The sequence below is a fragment of the Polypterus senegalus genome, chromosome 14 (assembly GCF_016835505.1).
Source record: "Polypterus senegalus isolate Bchr_013 chromosome 14, ASM1683550v1, whole genome shotgun sequence".
In the NCBI taxonomy this organism is placed as follows: Eukaryota; Metazoa; Chordata; class Cladistia; order Polypteriformes; family Polypteridae; genus Polypterus; species Polypterus senegalus.
This window is the reverse complement of record NC_053167.1, coordinates 114,756,354-114,777,363: the sequence shown is the minus strand read 5'-3', so window position 1 is coordinate 114,777,363 and position 21,010 is coordinate 114,756,354. Positions and strand designations below refer to the sequence as shown.

General features: G+C 36.4%; 1 protein-coding gene across 1 annotated transcript in view; it reads right to left on the bottom strand.

The window, feature by feature from the left end:
- dennd1b (DENN/MADD domain containing 1B) overlaps positions 1 to 21,010 on the bottom strand; it is a 393,949-nt gene that overhangs the window by 162,077 nt on the left and 210,862 nt on the right. Inside the window, exons 8-9 of the mRNA XM_039734662.1 lie at positions 7,294 to 7,347; positions 6,997 to 7,107 (exon numbers count right to left, since the gene is read on the bottom strand). Coding sequence (XP_039590596.1) covers positions 6,997 to 7,107; positions 7,294 to 7,347 — 165 coding nt within the window. The remainder of the gene's footprint in view (positions 1 to 6,996; positions 7,108 to 7,293; positions 7,348 to 21,010) is intronic.

The following is a 21,010-nucleotide window of genomic DNA, read 5'->3' as shown; positions in this document are numbered from 1 at the left end:
GAGATAGAAAACAGACAGCAAAAAAAAAAAAACATTCTAAAATTATGAAACCATAATAAAGTGACCAGAATAAAAAAATTCAACAGAAATGCACACAGACAAAACAATAGAAAGTTAGCCATGAGAAGTGGGCAGAATGCTCTACCCCCTAGAGGCTTTAATGACTGACATGGATGTGATCAGAGAAGCATGTGCTGAGGTGTTACTCCCACAGTATTCCTTCTGAGCTGAACTAATTTTAATTCAGCAGCTTCATGTAAATTCCACTGGTTTCAAGATTTGTTGGAGAAAGTCAAGAGCCTAAAGAATACTATAAGCCCTACACGAATGTCACAAAACCACAGAATTTCTTTATCAGTACTTAAGATGTTATTTAATGGTGCTTTGTTTTCAATAAGCTTTAATCTCATTGCAGCTAAAAGGCAGAGCATTAAAAATAAAATTGCACTATGAATATGTGAACAATTACAGCAGAAAATGCTTCAGTTTGGATTTTTATTTGGCACTCACTTAATTACAGTGTATATGCTGCAGCACTTGACACCTGTCATGAGCGTTCCACATGCACAGTACATGCCAACCAATCACAATTGCCTATCTTGATTGCGCAGCTCTGGAAAAACAACATGTCAGCTACGAATAAAGAGTGATATAGGAAAATAAAAAGGGAGAAGGGATAAAAGCATAGAAAAGGAAATATTTTGCCAATAAAAAAAAAAATCTGTATCAGTAATGCTTCTATATTTTGCACTGGGAATACTGGCTAAGGGCGCACGGTGGCGCAGTGGTAGCGCTGCTGCCTCGCAGTTAGGAGATCCGGGTTCGCTTCGGTCCTCCCTGCGTGGAGTTTGCATGTTCTCCCCGTGTCTGCGTGGGTTTCCTCCGGGTACTCCGGTTTCCTCCCACAATCCAAAGACATGCAGGTTAGGTGGATTGGCGATTCTAAATTGGCCCTAGTGTGTGCTTGGTGTGTGGGTGTGTTTGTGTGTGTCCTGCAGTGGGTTGGCACCCTGCCCAGGATTGGTTCCTGCCTTGTGCCCTGTGTTGGCTGGGATTGGCTCCAGCAGACCCCGTGACCCTGTATTCGGATTCAGCGGGTTAGACAATGGATGGATGGATGGAATACTGGCTAATTTGGGCAGTATTAAAACTTGCCACAATGATAAGTTACCATCTGTGATAATCCAACATATTTCTTTAAATATTTAAATCAAAACAAAGAAAAAGTGTATGATATTTGATTTAAAACAGTACAGACCTAGGCCATATTTAAAAAGTGCCCATCTCAGGTGTTTGTGAGTACTAAGCTTTCCAAGGCACAAGAAATAATTACTAATGCCTTTACTCTCTATATCACTGAAATTACCATAGTACTTTGGCATTTTAAGCTGATACTAATATTTTGATTAATTTTGTTAGGCAGAAAAACTGTTTCCTAGACATGTCACATAACTTGCCAATGCTGCCTTTCTAACCTTCCCACCCATTAATGATACACAACTCCTTCAGTAGAGACCTAGTACACTCACATATGAACAAAAAATGTTGACTACTATGGAGCAAGCACAGGATTCTAAAGCGGTGTGGGAACAAAAAAGAAAAATCTCTGAAGGTCTAAGGTGAGTTTTATTATTTTTTTAATACATTTTATTTCATTATTTCCTTTCCAGTTAACACAATGGGGGCAAAAAAAAATCAGTTATCTACATTTAATTACTTACTTACTTATAAACCCTGTTGAAGTAAAGATAAGTGGAATAACAGTACCATTAAAGCAGTTGATAAAAAATATTTCAAAGATTGAATAAAATAAAGCCAAAATGATTTCTGCATGTATATTGAAGTTTTTGATATTTTTAGAATTAAAGTTAATCCGACTGAACTTAAAACTTATTTCCTGCAATATCAGAACTGATATACAATCATCTTTACAATTGTTATATCCTTTGTACATCAATGTAATCTGAATATGAATCTTTGACAAAAAACACACAGCCCTAAGTGTGGTGCACAACATGGTGGATTAAACCTGATCCTCTTACTGCGAACATTGAAGTAGCTTCTGAGTAAGACCCAATGTCATTATAAACCAGATCTAATATGGAAAATGGCAAAGTCATTTGTAATTTTACAACAAAGGCAGTCTTCCCAGTTTTCCTTGTTGCTAAATACAGTAGTGTTGTAAATGCACCAGCATAAGTAACAAGACAATATGAAACTCAGTCAACAGTGAGGTACTGTATAACAAAACCTCGGGAATATCCTGTTCTAAATCACATAAAATGCCAAAGCTGTGCACTGATTGTTCTTGTGCAGGCTTGACGATTTATCTTTGAAGAGATATTTAAAGTCAAATTTAATTCATTAAACAAACCTTCACCACAGGTTTCATTTTGTTGGCATTGCTTAATTCAACAACACTATAAAAATGTAAGTATTAAAATGCAGTTGCATTTTCTACAACATGCTTTAATAAATCCTTATGACTGCTATAAGTACATTTACTCTAATTTCAAAGAAAAGAAATGTGATCACCAACTTTATTTCCTAGTTTCACTTGAAGCTAAATGGCACCCAGTAAAGTCAGAAACTCCACCAAAAGTAATCCCTTTCAAAGTTTTCTTCCTAGGTATAATGCAAACACAGTCACGGTTTAACCTCCCCAAGAGAGAGCTGCTAAGTGAGACAAAAAAACCCAGAAATGTTGCATTGTTCTTCACATTCAGGATAAACACTTCACATTCATTATAATAAACAATGGCACTTTTTTGTCGATTTCTGGATGAACATGTTACTTGACTGGAAACGGAAACTGTGATTAAATTCTATTTTTTAATATTAGGTATTACATTTCAATATAATGTAAACGTTACCCCGGAAAGATTGTTAGCAAAGCCTTGTTAAGAAAAAAATTCAGATGTCATTAAAAAGACTGATAGAACATTATAGGTAGGAACTAAAGAATATACAAGTCTTGACTACAAAATATAAAAGGTAATGTACGTTTAAAATTTTTGAATGTGCTTTTAAAAATATTAGATTAATTCTTAGAAAATAAACCTAATGAATCAGTTGAATTACTGCTTTTATTATATAAAGTTTCAAAACAACATTAAACATCAAATATACTATACATCCATAGAAGTATCACACTTTACTTACCTTGACCTGAAAAGGCACACAAATCCTTAATTTTATAACACGAAGGAAAGGCATAAAAACGACGTGGCTATAGTACACCAAACGGCAATTATTTTAATATTCTCAAGGTAAGACCAATTGAATTGATTTATTTCAGTGTTTAAAAGGGAATTTGGATCTTGCATAAGACAAAGATAAATACCCTAAAAACATTGGTAACTTCACTCCTCTGTTATGATGAGATAAGGACTCAAATAGTAGTACATTCTGTCAAAGCAAGTAAAAAAAACACCAGAGTAGCATTTTTATAACGTTTATAAAATTCCAGTGTAAAACATAAATCAACTCTCTCACCTACCAAAAATACCATGAGTATTTCAAAATATGCTCTAAATTTATATGGCTGTGCATGAAGTATGTCTTTGCCAGAGAATGATAAAATACTTTGCTAAAAGTAAATAATTAATAAAGCAATCCAAGGACTAATGAGTTTTTTGTTGAACTGCTTCACATAGAACAGTATTTTATTCTATCAACAGAGTAATGGCAACTGACAACAAATATAGTTACCAAAAACTACCTTTCTATCAATGATAAAACATGATTGTGTTAACTGTTAAATAGTATTATTACGGCAAATAAAAAATATATAAAATATTAATCAGCTTAACACCAAAACAGTAAAACAGAGGGTGGATAACAAAAAATAACATCAACAAAAATATTAACTTACATGATAAAGGTATTATGGATTATTAAAATATTTATGACCAACTTTGCTAAAAACATATTATACCATTCTAGAAATTAAAAAATGAATGAAATGTACAAGGAAAAACTCTATTAAATCAATGAAATTAGGTCTTACAGAAAATACTAAAAACTAAACATTGCAGTTTTCAGAAAATGCAAGTAAATGTGCACAAATAAGATTTTATACATATCTGTTGTGATATAAATGTGAAACAGCACATCAAGATGGTTTTCATTAAATGCAGACACAGAAACAAATGCTTTGACACATATGACACTATATATACATATATATATACATATATATATACATACACATATACATATACACACAAACATATATTATATATAATACACACATATAGAGATATAAATATTCAGATTAGTGTTCTTCCCACTATTTCTGATGAGAATTGCCAGGTGTAAATTTAAGATCTGCGCAGGTGGACTGGTTTTATGACAACGGCAGCTTGACAAAGAAGCTGAAGAACACCCAGTTACTGCAGGTGATAGGAAGGCAAGCAAAATGGTGCAGAGCTGAAACAAATACCCTTTAAATCAGTAGTGGTATTTGGTAAATTACTGCAGACACAACGCTTCAAAACTCAACATCTAAACCAAAGCAACCTCTCTGGCTACCACTGCAGGCCATGAAGGATCTGATCTTGTTAGCATAACACTGACAGGATGATGAGAAGGCTCCTGTCAGACACAGGCCAGTCGGGGTCTCACAAACGAAATGTACAGCCCCAGTTGACTAGTTAGAGAAAGTCTGGTGCGGTACAATTATACAAGCATATGACAAGCCAGCATGCTTGGTTGACTTGAGAGCCAATGACATAGCTTTAAACAGTGGTACTTCTTACCTCTGGTCACAAAACAGCAATAAGTCAACTGATGCATTGTTGTAAAATCATGATTTATTCCTTTGCTTTGAATGCATGCGAGTACAGAGTGATGTTCTGGTAGAGCGGCACAGCAGGTTCACTGGGGGCCTAAACATTCAGGGTCTGCCTGCAGCATGCATAATATATTCTCATATCCTCTTCTCTGCAAGCAGTTTAACAGTATGACAAACTGAAAGTCTAACTGGACCAGAGCTCATCTAGTGCTGAAAACCATTATGCTAAATCACTTTCAGAAATCATAGGTGGAAATGAAATGATTTCAAAATGTATTTTCAAAATTACTATCTGAAAATAGATCACTTGAAAATTACAATTATGATTGCAAAACAACACTTAAATTAATGCTGCTTTGATCTAATAGTGAAATCAAAATTACAGGGCATCTCAAATTCTCACTATAACATTTTGTGCAGCTTAATATGTAATAACCTGAAAATGATGTCTTATGTAATTTATGTGGCATAAAAAGAATCTGTGACCTTTCACCTAAAATAATATATTGTGGAGTTTAAACTGCATATATCATTGAAGAGACCAAATGAAAAAGATAAAACACTGAATGAAACATTTGCTATGAGTAATTTTGTTCCCTCCTACATAAAAAAGCTCGGATGAGTCCTTGAATCTTGTCTTGTCTACAACATATACTTGCCCTGAGATAGTGAACTGGAACAAAACAGACATAGCCAAGATGACATCACTACCGCAGGCTCCATGATCTGTCATAAACATTTGGACTGGAGTCAACCTTAGAGATAAGAATGACTCCCTTTAGAGAACTGTATACTTGGGAGAAAATAGACAAGGAGGAATATTAAAATCTTATTTGAGAACTTAGGAAGTGCTTAATAATGGCATTTTAAAACATACAGATATTTATTATCCTTTTCATTGTAACTTCCCTACTAATTCTGCAAAACTCCACTGATATGTATTTATTTTAACTGTTACTTAAGTAAATTAATATATTTAGCCGAATAATTATCATATTTCTTTCTTTCATTCTCCACATTAATAAATACATTTCTGGCTTATGACATATGACATTAACAGCAGACTACAGGTAATTAGATTTTTATTGTTTTTCAAATTACAAAGAAAACTGTAAAAGTAAATTCATTTTGGCAACATAAATGTTTATAATCTAGCTGCAGATATTTGCAACATCACGTTCTTAAACTTGCTTAATTTAGTTCAAGGGTTTAAGATGCTTTAGGCACAAGTCATTATTTGGGTTAGCTGTTTGTTCCCCAAATCCATGTCATTTCCTCCCCATTGGTTCTTAGCAACCTTTGGAGATAGATCAATACATTTCATATCATCCAACATTGCCTCCAATCATGTCTTCCTCAACCTTATTCCCTCCACCTCCATTTTGGTGTACCTAGTCACCCATTCATCATCTGCCTTTCACTCAACGTGCCCAAATCATCTAACTCTGTTTCTCCTTAGTCTAACAGCTCTCTCCTCCACACCAAGCCTTTATCTTAACTCAGAGTGCTCATTTCACTCTTCACACATCCACTTAATCATTCTCATCTTTGTTATTCCCTGCTTTGCCTCATCTATTCCTTCTTCAGCTATGTCTCATACCCACAGAGCATACTGAAGATAACTCTTCACACCACTGCATCTTTTATGCTTAAACATCTGAGAACCTATGCTTTAGATTGACTTTCTTCCAACAGCAATAACACACATATCACATGGCTGTGTACCCACCACTTTCAAACTTTTTCTCGTTTGGCACCCATCATCACCTTGGTAATTCCTACATTTACATCAAGGCCTTTCACTTTCTAGATTTCTATTACACCACTTTCTCCTTTAATTCTGATTCACCTTCTGCAATAAATATTAAATCATCTAAAAAAGAGGCCATAGCAATCCTTCACATACAGTATGTCTCTGGTCAACACCTTCATCACTATCCTAAACACTATTTTTGAACCACTAATTAAGCTAACAATTATTTTTGGCAAGTAGAAGGAAAGCCAGAGAACTCAAAGAAAAAAACATACACAGAAAAATAGAAGAATGTGCAAGCTTCACATAGACAGTGACCTGTCATGTGGTTCAAATTCAGGACACTGGATCCATGAATTAAAATGGCTAACCACTACACACCTGCTATCATTTGTTTCATGTTAATCATCATGAATAGAAAAAACACTGTTTCTTTCTAATTACTTACAGTGCTAAGCTTGCTTGAGGTAATAATGATGCGTCGTTCATGTAGCATACTTGCATAAAGTTGCAACATGTTGTTAATATCCACAGCAACAAAGTACTCTGTAAGATTTCTCTGCAAAAATATTTAAAACATATTAATTATTTACCTATCATTAAAAAAATATCAAAAAGGAAACAAAGTGTATTAATTAAATATTATGTTTTACCCTTTCAAAATGTCCATAAAGTGACATGGACCATGGTATAAGTAATCATACAAATGGCTTATTAAACATATACTGTACATTTGTAAACTTACACTTTCTGGTATTGTTGGGAGTCCGTTTACTTCTGGTGCTATGAAAAATGAGTACTGCAAAGAAGAAAAAAGGCATCAAATGTAACTTCTCTATGACAGTATTTTTGTTTTACCATTCTACATAGCACATTAAACTGCATTTTCAAAATTAATTATCTTTTCAATTTTGACTTAAACATAAAAGACATTCAAGCGGACAAATATAGCTTACTTGAAACTGACTCTTCAGTAATGTTGGAAAATGACAGTACCACTGTACAGTTAACAGTGACTGTATATAGAACAGCTTTATCTTTGGATCAAAGTTAAAGGAATATTTTACCCAAATATTATCTTGTTTTATCTACTGTGTACCCCATATGGTTTCGATAAACAGCTGAGAAAAAGGTTTCTCGCTTTTTCTGAAGAATAGAGATAACAAAGTCTCTGATATACTTCAATAGGGACCAATGCTGAACATACAGTAAACAACATCAAAACACCCCTGAAAAAAAATCTCAATTTACTCTTGTCGCATAATCGATATGCCAAATATCCAGCTTAATATTCACAATATCCAAAACATAATGTGTTTCAGCTGAAATATTGCTAAATAAACTATATCAGTAAAATTCTTTTTATTTTTTTTTTATCCTTCTGGCAAGTCTACTTACTTCATTACAGATCACCCTGTCACCTTCTGCTATTTCTGACACTCCTTTTGGAATCTTTCACTATTACATTCTTCATCTCTTGCCATTTTCCATGCATACCTGATACTTCTAAAGCTTCATTCGCTACAACTGCCAATGTTTCAGTAAAATTTCTTCTTACACTATTCTCTTTAAATTTCAGACCTTCAACCTCATTACGTATTTCCTCTTGCTTATGTTTGGGTCTCTAACTAAACAACCTCTTTCAACCAAGTGATACTGTGATAATCCATCTTCTCCAGGAGTTATCTTTACATTTATACTATACCTTGATCAATTTTCCTCATCATAAATTTAGTCTACTCTACTATTTGTTGAACTAGATTCATACTGTATGTCCCACAGTTTTTTCTCCTTCTTAAATATGGTGTTGCACAGTACTATCTCTATCACATCACCACATTCCAAAATCCTCTCATTCCCTGCATTACTGGTACCAAAGATAAAGACCCTGTTGACAACACCATTACCATCAGCATTGGCTCCAAGTCCCCAGTCATTACAATCACTTCATTCTGAAACAAACTTGTTCCAAAAGTCATCTTTCTCTTCCATTGTTTTTACTAGCCTGTGAGCCATATGATAAAACTATATTCATCAGTTGTTTACTAACAATTAAAAGCTACAATGCACTCAATCACTTGTACCTCTACCATTTTGTGTGCCTACTTTTCTGACAGATGTACATCAAATCCCACATTGACAACACCAATTCCCTGCCAGAAAAATAAGTACCGTTCAATCTTCACACCTTTCTTTGCCTTTTCATCTTGTCTCCTTTAGGTAACACAAATGTTCACTCCTTTTCTTCAGCATTTCCAGTACATTGCTCAATTTACCTCTGTCATAATCCTAATATATATGCAAGTCCTTATACTTTCCCCTTTCCACTTCTTGATTACAGCGTCTTTATCTCTCTCACCAACAAACAGTACTTCTAAACAGTGAATAAGATCTTGGACCAAGATAAATTGGGTTTCCCTGGGTTCTAAAACATCTATTTGACGTGGCAGAAAGAGGCCCTATGGAATACTAAGGGCTATACTTTGCTCATACTTTGTAACTCTCCATTATGTATCTGATCATCAAGAGGGGGAACTAAAGCAGAACTTTAAGGGTGAATGACTTCCATGATACTAAAAGCCTTTAGTCACCCTTCACAACAGACAAGAATGATGGTGACCTTATTCTAAACACAGGTCACAGGGGTAAGTAGAGTAGCTTGAGTTATTATAGTGATCAATATTTGAATTGCAAATGTATATAAATGATGATAATCATAATGGATATTAGTGTCCATTATAGTTAGCAACTCTTTAATCTGGCACTGTAGTGTAATCCTCTTGTTTTTCATTTTAATGCTCCCAGAGGAAATACATGATTTTAAAACAAAAATGTCTTACTTTTGTGCTATAAAAATGACAAAATGGGTATTGTACCAGTCTCCCACATTGCAGAGAAAATTTTTTAATGAATATGTAGAGCTACAATGAAGGGCGGCACGGTGGCGCAGCTGCCTCACATTAAGGAGACCTGGGTTCGCTCCCCGGGTCCTCCCTGCGTGGAGTTTGCATGTTCTCCCTGTATCTGCGTGGGTTTCCTCCGGGTGCTCTGGTTTCCTCTCACAGTCAACCGACATGCAGGTTTGGTGCATTGGCGATCCTAAATTGCCCTTGTGTGTGCTTGGTGTGTGGGTGTATGTGTGCCTGCCGGGGCTTGTTCCTGCCTTGTGCTGGCTGGGATTGGCTCTAGTAGACCCCTGTGACCCTGTGTTAGGATATAGTAGGTTGGGCAATGACTGACTGACTGGCTGGCTGGCTGGCTACAAAGAAATATCCTAAACAGGATTGAGAATGTATGTATTTACAGTATGTATACTTCTCTGCATTAAGTCTACATACAGTATAAAAAAACACCAGAGTTAATCCCTCCATTTTCTGAACCTGTTTTATCCATCACAGGTTCACAAGGAGCCTCCAGCTCATGGCTGGAACCACCCTTAGGCATGAAACCAGTGCTATAGCCAGATACACATAATCACCCACTTTCACTTCTGAAGACATACAACATATTTGAAAATTAACTTATCTATGAGATGTGGGAAGAAAGCTAGAGTACCTGAAGTAAAACCTACCATGTAGATAGCAGTTAAAAAATCTAGGCCAGGATATGTGACAATGAATGGACATATACACCCTAACCCTAATCTTGAAACATACTCTAAGAAAACATATCTGAACACAGGACAAAAGTCCAAACATCATACAGAATTGTGCGGAAGAAGAGCTAACCACTTTGGTTCCTCTTTATACATTATATACCGATGATGGAGGAGCTGGGTTAAGTGTATTTGTCTTGATAAAATGGCTCATGATTAAAGCAAAACATGGGGGTTAGATTTTGTCTGCCTAAAAATACTTTTTCTATTTTTTTCAGAATAAATATTACCTTGCAAAAATGTATTCTCAATTCAACACTAAAAACGTGAATTATGGAAAGTAATTAATTGCTGCTGCTGCATAACAAAATGAGACAGAAAGAAGAATGGATGGATATGAAAATATTTGTCTGTGGTTCAGTCTCAAGGAATGCATGCCTAAAATATGTACCGAAGTACAAAAAGTGCCAAATAATTTTTAACATTGCAAAGAAAATATGACTAAAAGTATATAATTTACTTCTGACACTTGACCTTCACCAATGACGATGTTCTATGACAGAGATGCCTTTTGATCGTTTTGACATTAACCTGGGTAGGAAGACTTATTTGAGTGAGCCAACTTTTACACATCATGTGGGCTGAACTTGTTGGAATGACCTGCTCTTTGCAGATTTCAAGGCAGTTAAGAATTTTGCCCATGTGCAGATTAACTGATTTACTGTGAAATGTTGGACTTGATATTCTTTATATATTGGTTTGTATATGGTCCCAAGAACAAGGTCATCAAAAGACTTTCTTTGGTGAGTCTCTAAAACCTTCTTAGATCTGGGCATTATGTATTAGCAGTTATCTGAATGGCTAAGACTAAACTGTCTGATGCTCATGCAGGGCTTATCAAACTATTTTCATTGTTGGCACTTCACTTAATTTTTCACATGCAATAATTCTTACTAAACATTTTTTTCCTATACAACATGCATTACTTCCTCTAAATGCATACAATTTGTTTATAACTATTTCTTTTAGAAATGATAAGCAAGGGGTTTGCAATGATTAATATTTTCAGGTCTTTAATCAAAATCTAATATTAGGTAAAATTCACTTGACTGAACAAATAACACATTTATTTAATATTACAGTATGCAAAAATACTAAACCACACCAGCAGTCTTGTTCCAGTAGGTACTGCAGAAGTAGTACCCATTTGCCTCCTTGACATCTATCTGCATGAAAACAACATCCCATTTCAGCCTAAAATATACCGATCAGCCACAAAATTAAAACCAGTGATGTGAAATAAAAAAAAAATATTGATTATCTTTTTACAGTGGCATCTATCAAGACATGGGATGTATTAGGCAACATGTAAACAGTCATCTCTTTAAGGTGATGTGTTGGAAACAGGAAAAATGGGCAAGCGTAAGGATCTAAGCAAATATGACAAGGATGAAAATTTGATGGCTAGATGACTGGATCACAGCATCCCCAAAATGGCAGCTCGTGTGGGGTGTTCTCAGTATTCAGAGGTTAGTAGCTACCAAAAGTGGTCCAAGGAAGGACAATCACTGAACCAGTGACAGGGTCATGGGTGCCCAAGGCTCATGGATGCATATGGGCCACAAAGGTAAGCCCATCTGATCTATTCTCACAGAAGATCTACTGTAGTACAAACTTCTGTAAAACGTAATTCTGGCCAAGAGAGGAAAGTATTAGAAAACACAATGCATCACATGGGGTAAAACCGATCAGAGCTGCCCCCTTTCCACTGTTGTAAAGTAGTAGTAGTAGTAGTTTATTTACTGTATATAGCACCCTTTACAGACAAAAGGTCATGGAGCGCTAAACAGCAAATACAGTACCAATACAAAAGTTAAAGCAAAATATAAAACCAATAAAAATAATAAATAAACAAACTGGAACTATTCAGCACTGATTAAAAAGCCTGTTTAACTCTTTGAGGGCTGAATATTTTTTCCAATAAACTGAGTTCTCAGAAAAGCAGGCAAAGCAATGGTTTCACACAGAAATCAACGTAAAACGTCTGCTGTTGCATGCTGTGGCAGCCAGTTCGCCAGATATGCACGTCAGGCTGGGTGCCAGGCTGTCTTTGCGTGGCTTTGGTAACGTTTGCAGTGCATCGCAATCTGGTTTATACCTTTTGTCATTGTAAGTGACGATCCTCTCAGGTGAAAGATGCTGTAGATGTGGCAGCTACATGAACCCGTTCAGCACCACTGATCTGCTGATGCTAGTACCTCACATTCATTTATAATCACTTGTATCAAAATCGGTCCAATTCAGTGATAAAACGTTGTCCACAGAGTATCTCATTTTACACATTCGCCTCGTTCACTCGTGAGATTTCGATGCCATTTGTGTTGTTTACTCCTTGCTACTCATGCGGGCGCAGGGAATCTCTATCAAAACAATGAAGCTCACTTTCCTGCTAGTGACTAAACTTCCAACTGAAATGCAATGGCAGGTTTTGTTGCCGTTTACAGTAATCAATGTCAACTCCTCCTTTTGACAAAAGTCGACATCCGCCCTGAAAGAGTTAAAAAGAAATGTTTTCAGTTGTTTTTTAAAAGAATCAACAGACTCAGCTGCACGCAGACTATAAGGCAGGCTATTAAATAGTCTTGGTGCTACAGACTGAAAGGCACAATCCCCATGACTTTTTAGCCGAGTGTGTGGAACAACTAGAAGGCCCTGTTGCCCAGATCTAAGACTCCGACAAGCTGTATAGCGTTGGAGCAGACTGGTTAGGTACTCAGGAGCTTGTCCATGCAAAGCTCTGAAAGTAAGTACCAAAACTTTAAAATTAACTCTACAAAACACTGGGAGCCAGTGCAGTGTGTGCAAAATGGGTGTGATATGATCACTCCGGCTAGCGTGAGTTAGGAGCCTGGCAGCTGTATTTTGGACTAACTGAAAACATTGGAGAGAGGACTTGCTCAAACCCGTAAAGAGAGCATTACAGTAATCAAGTCATGAGGAAATAAAAGAATGAACAAGCATCTCCAATTCTGATTTTGAAACAGCATTTCTTAGTTTAGAAAGATTTCTTAAATGAAAGAACCACAAGCGGCTAACTGATCTTACAAATTCATCAAATGTCAGGGACTGGTCAAATGTAAACACTTAAAATAGGCACCTGAGAATCAGAACTGGACCATGGAGCAATGGAAGAAGGTGGAGTGGTCTGATGAATTGCTTTTTCTTATAGATCATGTGGATATGCAGCAATAATGGATACAATGAGGCCAGCATTTTTTCACTTAAGAAACATAAGTAAAGTTAGACCGCTTATATCACTGAAAGATGCTGAGAAATTAGTTCACGCGTTTGTTTTCAGTTGACTAGATTACTGCAACGCACTCCTCTCAGGACTACCCAAAAAAGACATAAATCGTTTGCAACTAGTGCAGAATGCAGCTGCTAGAATCCTAACTAGGAAAAGAAAATCAGAACACATTCCTCCAGTTTTAATGTCACTACACTGGTTACCTGTGTCGTTCAGAATTGACTTTAAAATTCTGCTTATGGTTTATAAAGCCTTAAATAATCTCGCCCCATCTTATATACCTGAATGTCTAACACCTTATATTCCAAATCGTAACCTCAGATCCTCAAATGACTGTCTCCTTAGAATTCCAAGAACAAAACTTAAAAGAAGTGGTGAGGCGGCCTTCTGCTGCTATGCACCTAAAATCTGGAATAGCCTGCCAATAGGAATTCGCCAGGCTGATACAGTAGAGCACTTTAAAACACTGCTGAAAACACATTACTTAAGCATGGCTTTTCTATAACTTCATTTTAATCTTAATTTAACTTAATCCTGATACTCTATATGTTCAATTTCCTCATAATAACTATTCATGGTGGCTCTAAAATCCGTACTGCACCACCACCACCTACTCAAAGCTTCATGATGCTCCAACAATGATGGACGGATTAAAAGGCAGAAGTCTACGTGACCATCATCATCATCAAGCCCTTCCGTGAGAACCCTAAATCCAAAGAGGACTGTTTCATTTATGTTAGGTAGAATGCCCAGAGGGGACTGGGCGGTCTCATGGTCTGGAATCCCTACAGATTTTATTTTTTCTCCAGCCGTCTGGAGTATTTTTGTTTTTTCTGTCCCCCCTGGCCATTGAACCTTACTCTTATTCGATGTTAATTAATGTTGATTTATTTTGTTTTATAATTGTGTCTTTCATTTTTCTATTCTTTAATATGTAAAGCACTTTGAGCTACTGTTTGTATGAAAATGTGCTATATAAATAAATGTTGTTGTTGTTGATATCCAGATGAATGTGCATCGTTTGACTAGGGAAGAGATGGCAGCAATGCACTAAAGAAAGAAGGGAAGCTGGCAGAGGAAGTGCAATGCTCTGGGTAATGTTCTGCTGGAAACGTTTGGGTCCTGGCATTCATGTGGATGTTATATTGACACATGCCACCTACCTAATGATTGCTGCAGACCATGTATAACCCTTTATAGCAATATTCTCTGATGGAAATGGCTTCTTCCAGCACAATAATGCACCCTGCCACACTGCAAAAATTGTTCAAGAATGGTTTGAAGAACATGGCAAAGTGCTGAAGGTGTTTTCTTGGCCTAAAAAGTCCAGAGATCTCAATCAATTTAAGCATTTATGGGATGTGCTGAAAAAACAAGTCCAATCTATCAAGATCCCACCTCCCAACCTACAGGACTTAAAGGATCTGCTGCTAATGTATTGGTGGTACCATAGGACACCTTCAGTTCTTGTGGTGTTTATGCCTCAATGTGTCAGAGCTGTTTCTGAGGCACAAGGAGGACCTTCACAATATTAGGCAGGTGGATTTTCTGTTGTGGCTGATCAGTGTAGAGTTCCAAGGCCTACACTACCTGTGTACATCTCATTATAATCTTTTCCACTTAATTATTATCTGTTCATAATGGAGAGATCTATTTGGGCATATCAAAATAAGGATATACATAGTAAACATTGAATATTAGGATTAATTATGTATAAAAAGTTAAAGTAAAATGTGTATTCGTAAAGTTTTCAAGAAAGCTGCAATTAACTAAAAACAATTGTACAAAATGTTAAGTGTTATCAACAAATGTTTACAGGATTTATGATTTACACATTTACAAATAAATGGATCAAATACAGTGTGTTTAAGCTATTCCCATTCAGTAGAACTTAAACACAAATGAAAAACAGAAAATAGCGAGGTTTATGTAAATGCAGGACAATGTTAATAACTTGTGTTTATTATTTTTAAAAAATTAAGAAAGATAAGATGATTATTAAGAATTTCATTCATTATGCAGAAAAACGGGAAAAAATTATTATAAATGCTATAGGCCCAGGATTAGTGATTCGTTCATTTTGTTTAATTGGCATCTGATTTTCTTTATAAACTCACCGACACCTGGCTTTGTTGCTCTGTCATAATTTGGCCAGTGGCAATACAAATTTGTTCATTCTTCCAAGTCACAAGGAGAAAAAAAAAAAACATTTTCATTTTTGAAAGAGACGTGGCAAAAAGTATAAAAAGAATGTAATAAACCAGCAGACTGAGGTTTTTAATAAGACACTTGAAATGCTTAGGTCAAAATGTTAAAGCAAAAGGTAAAAAAAAAGAATCAAACTTAATTGCTGTTTTGTAATTTAATTTTAAGATACAAGTGACAACATTCATGTTATTCCATAGCTACTCTGTATACTAAGAAGATGACAAACTTCTTGAAATTTTTAAACTACACTTGCTGTGTATTAGTAATTTTAATTTGCCAGGAATCTCCAACTTAAGGCTGATTATAAAACCTGGACATTCGTAAATGACTTAAATATTGGTTTACAACTGCTCTATATGTAAGTAGAAATAGTTAAATTTAATTGAGACAAACTAAACAATAAAACAGTGTTGTGTGAACTTTAAAGCTACATTTATAGTTTCAATAAATGCAAATACTTATACAGTCGTATGTAAGAATTGGTATATTAACCTTATAGTCTGCTCATTCATCCATACATCTACATGCAATATTTAACACTAGAATAACTGAAGGCTACAGAAATATTCGTAATGCCCGGCCACCTTAAATTCCCTTGCACCTCTTCATCAGCATCTGTTTTGCAACTGTGTCAATCAGCACAAGTAGCAGGCAGTCTGCTCACTCGTCCCCCACGGAGGCAGCTGAAGTTAAGTCAGACACAAAATTCTTACAGCTGGAATATTTTATCTAGGACTTAGGTGACTGGAATTGTATAAAGTAAATAACACATTGTTATTTGGAATACATACATTTCATTGTGTTCCGTGTCCATAAAAATCTGTGTAAATGTAGGATGACAGGAAATGTGAGGCAAGAAATGTTGAACGAATAACTAAAACAGAAAATATATAGTATATAGTAATAATGACAAAATGCTGACATGAAGTGTATAATATGTGAAGACTGAAGTCCAAATAAAAAAAAAACACTTTCAAAACAGGTATAACAAAATAAGTGCGCTTTAATTCAAGAATATAACCGAAGAAAAATAAATTATTCAGTTTAAATGTTGCTGTCAATGTGTAAAAAACAAAGCCTAAGTATCAATTGACACACCTTAAACATATCAGCTTGTCTAGTGCAAAGGCAAGAACTGTTGCCTCCTAATCAAGAGGTTACGGGTTTCAGCCTGCATTCACCGTTTTGAGAAGTGAGTTGCTGTTACTATTATTATTATTATATAATAAAAATACATTTGATTTAAATCTGTAACACCCGGTATACATTTTTCCAACTTGTAAAAGTTTTTTTTTTTCTAGTTTTATTCTGAGTCACCTTCACATGATACAAAGAACTTGCCTCTCCCTCTCTGAGTAGATGGTTTTTATCTCCATTGTTTTCATAAGAGCTGTGATGTTGGTGCTGAGGCTGATGCCTGGTCAGATCTATTTGTTGTATTTTGCCTGTTATCAGAATGTCATGCGGCATTTGCGCTTTGACAAAAGAACGCGTGAAAAACAACAGATTTGCTGTAATCTAGGACATATGGCAATGTTTTGTTGAGAACTGTGTTTTGAGTTACAACCCAGAGCTAAATATTACTGTTGATGAGTAACTGTTTCCACCCAAGGTCTGTTGTCTTTTTTTTGCAATACACATCAACCAAGCCTGACAAATTTAGCATAAAGTTTTGGATTACGGCAGAATTTGATACTAAGTACGTAATCAATGCCACTCCTTATTTAGGAAAAGATCTCAGTCGCCCCATGGGAGAAAGACTTTCCGAGACTGTGGTCATAAAGCTTATGGAGCCGTTTCTGGACAAAGGCAGAACCGTAATAACAGACAACTTCTTCACGTTCCTTTTGCTGGCTAATAGACTGATCCAATGCAACACAACTCTGATTGGCACCATAAACAAAGTGGGACAGGAACTTCCATGTGCAGCAAATGTCAATTCAGTACGTGAGCAATTCTCCACGCTAGTGTTTAGATCTGGCAGTACCATGCTGACGGTTGTATGTGCCCAAAAAGAAGAAGTCTGTCAGCATTCCCAGTACCATGCACCATAACGTGAAGATTGGGCAAGCTCGGAAAAAAAATATGTTCAAATGACATAATGCTTTCATGCATGGGTTTCATGCATGGGTGTGTGTGTATGTGTGTGTGTGCAGACAGATTTGATGTCATTCAAGTGGTTACTAGAATATAAAATAAACACTTTCGCAAAGGTGTAATGAAATATTATTCAATAAAACTGGATAAAAAAAAAATTTAAGTGACAACAAGATACCAAGAAGACATGATTAACCAGCATTTGTGTGTCTACTTATACATCCCTTCAGGTATCCCTTCAGCGACATCTTTTACAAATAGCAAACATTTACATCGGGTGTTACAGGCTCATATCAAATGTATGTTTTTATTATATAATAGCAATAATAATGGCAGCTTACTACTTAAAACAGTAAATGCACGGAAGACCAGGGCTTGATTCCACAACCTCTTGGATTAGGAGACAACCGTTCTTACCTCTGCACCAGCCTAGCTGATATGTTTATGTCGTTTAGTCATTATTACTATAACATGAAAAATGTTTCTGTTTTAGTTACGTGTTCAACATTTCTTGTCATCCACCATTTACAGAGATCGTTGTAGACACAGAACGCACATGAAATGTATATATTCCAAACAACAATATATTATTCACTCTTCACAATTTCAGACACCAAACTCCCTTATAAAGTGACTTCTGCTCTGAGAATTTTGTGTCTGACTTGACTTCAGCTACCTCGGTTGGGGATGAGTGAGCAGGCTCTCTGCTACTTGTGCTGATTGACACATTTTCAAAACAAAGATGCTGATGAAGACGTGCGAGGGAATTTAAGGTGGCGAGGCATTACAAATATTTTCATAGGCTTCAGGTATTCTAGTATTAACCCAGCTCATGTGTAACAGCAGATGAAGAATATAGTGCTTATGTCGTGTTCTAAAGTAACAAGGTTTTGAGACAAAAGATGAATATGATTAACAAGCTCCAGTAAGTGGTTTCACATTACTCCAATTTTATCTTGGCTTTACTAGCTTCTGGAAGAATTTAGAATCTTCGTCTTCATTTGGCTGCTCCTGTTAAGTGTCGCCACAGTAGATCATCTTTTGCATATCTTCCTGTTATTTGCATCTTGCTCCACCTTAATGTTCTCTATCAGAACATCCATAAACCTTCTCTTAGGCTTTCCTGTTTTCCTCTTACCTGCCAGCATCATCCTTAAATTCCTTCTCCCAATATACTCAGCATCTCTCCTCTGTACATGTCTAAAGCAACGCAATCTCACTTCTTTGACTTTGTCTCCCACCTGTCCAACCTGGGATGACCATCTAATATCCTCATTTCTAGTCCTGTCCATCTTTGTTACACCCAATGTAAATCTTTTAACATCTTTAACTCTGCCACCTCCAGCTGTGTCTTATGTTTTTGCTCAGCCACAGTCTCCAACCCATAGAACATAGCTGGTCTCACTACCATCTTGTAGACCTTCCACTCTTGCTGGTACCAGTCTGTCACAAATCACTCCTGACACTCTTCTCCACCCACGCCACCCTGCCTACCCTCTCTTCTTCACCTCTTATCCACACTACCCATTACTCCATACTGTTGATTCCAAGTATTTAAATTCACCTACTTCACCAACACTACTCCCTGCATCCTCACCATTCCTCTAAGCTCCTTCACATTCACACACATGTAATTCTCTCTTGTTTCTATTGACCTTTATTCCTCTCCTCTCTACAGCATATCTCCACCACTTCAGGATCTCCTCGACCAGCTCCCTACTCTCACTACAGATCACAATGTTATCCAAACGTCATAGTTCATGGGACTCCTGCCTAATGTTGTCTGTCAATCTGTCCAAAAAGAAAAGGCTCACAGAATGTATCTGTCACCCCTACCACAGACCTCACCACTGTCACACTCCTCTCATACATATCCTGTATCACTCACCCAACATCCTCATACAATACATAAGCTCCTCTCTACGAACCATGTTACTATGTATGCCTTCTCTAGGTCCACAAAGACACAATGCAATTCCTTACAGTTTTCTCTATACTTCTCTATCAACATCCTCAGAGCAAACATCACAACTGTAGTGCTCCTTCCCAACAGGAAACAATACTGCTGCTCACTAATCATCACCTCTGTTCTTAACCTAGCTTCCACTACTCTTTCCCGTAACTTCACGCTGTGGCTCATCAATTTTATACCTCTGTAGTTACTACAATTCTATGCATCTCACATATTCCTAAAAATCAGTACCATTACACTTCTTCTCCACTCCTCAGGCATCCTCTTATTAAACAATCTGGTTAAAAACTCCTAAACTACTCCATGCCTCCAGAGGTATGTCCGCTGGACCAAAGCCTTAATCTTCATCCTTTTCATAGCTGTCCTTACTTCTTCCTTGTTAATCCAGTTGTCTTCTTGGCCTCAAAAGCACACACTGAAATGGTTTATATCTAAAATGTTATATGGCTAGGTGTATAATCAGCCGCTCCAAGCCTGAGGTTGGAGTCCTCTAAAGAGAACATGAGGTGGCTTGTTCTCTTCAGGTAAGGGGTGACCACATGATACTGTGACTGTTGCCCTTGACTTCAGTCACAAACTTTGGGTAATGATCAAAAGAACAGAATGTGAGTACAAGGGGCCAAAGTGAGGTCTCTGTGCAGAAATTCTGGGCTCATTCTTAGTGACAGGGTGAGAAGCTCAGCAATAGTGGAGGGCCTTTAAGCAGAATTTTTGTTTCTTCACATTGAGAGGATTCAGCTGAAGTGGCTTGGATATTTAGCTTTTGGCCCTCCCATTTGAGGAATACAAGGCTTGGCTTACTGAGAAACGATCCAAGGAGAGATGCAGGACATGCTGGAGAAATTACATTTCTTAGCTGCTAAATATATTTCTTAGTTGACAGGATAAGGAAATTCTCCAGGTGGTTTTGGAAGACGTTGCTGTAGACTTGAATACCTGGTCAACAAAGTTCAGCATGATGCCAGCACAACTCTCATAAATTTAAAATGATCACAAAAAATATTTTGTAAAATTCTAATTGTGTCTTAAAGATTGTGAACACAATCAAACATTGAACAAACCGTAACAAAAACAAACATTCTATATTTCGTTTCTTACTTACAGAGCTAACATTGCTTGGCTTATTTACACTCTAGTTCATAGTAAATTAAAGGGTACTCTTGCAGCTTAACATATGAGAAACTATGTTAGAACAATAGTTGGTCATATTAATCATTTGCTTCATAAGGTCAGCAAAAAATGGCAATTACGTGATGCAACTGCTGGGTGGAGAACAAGCACCA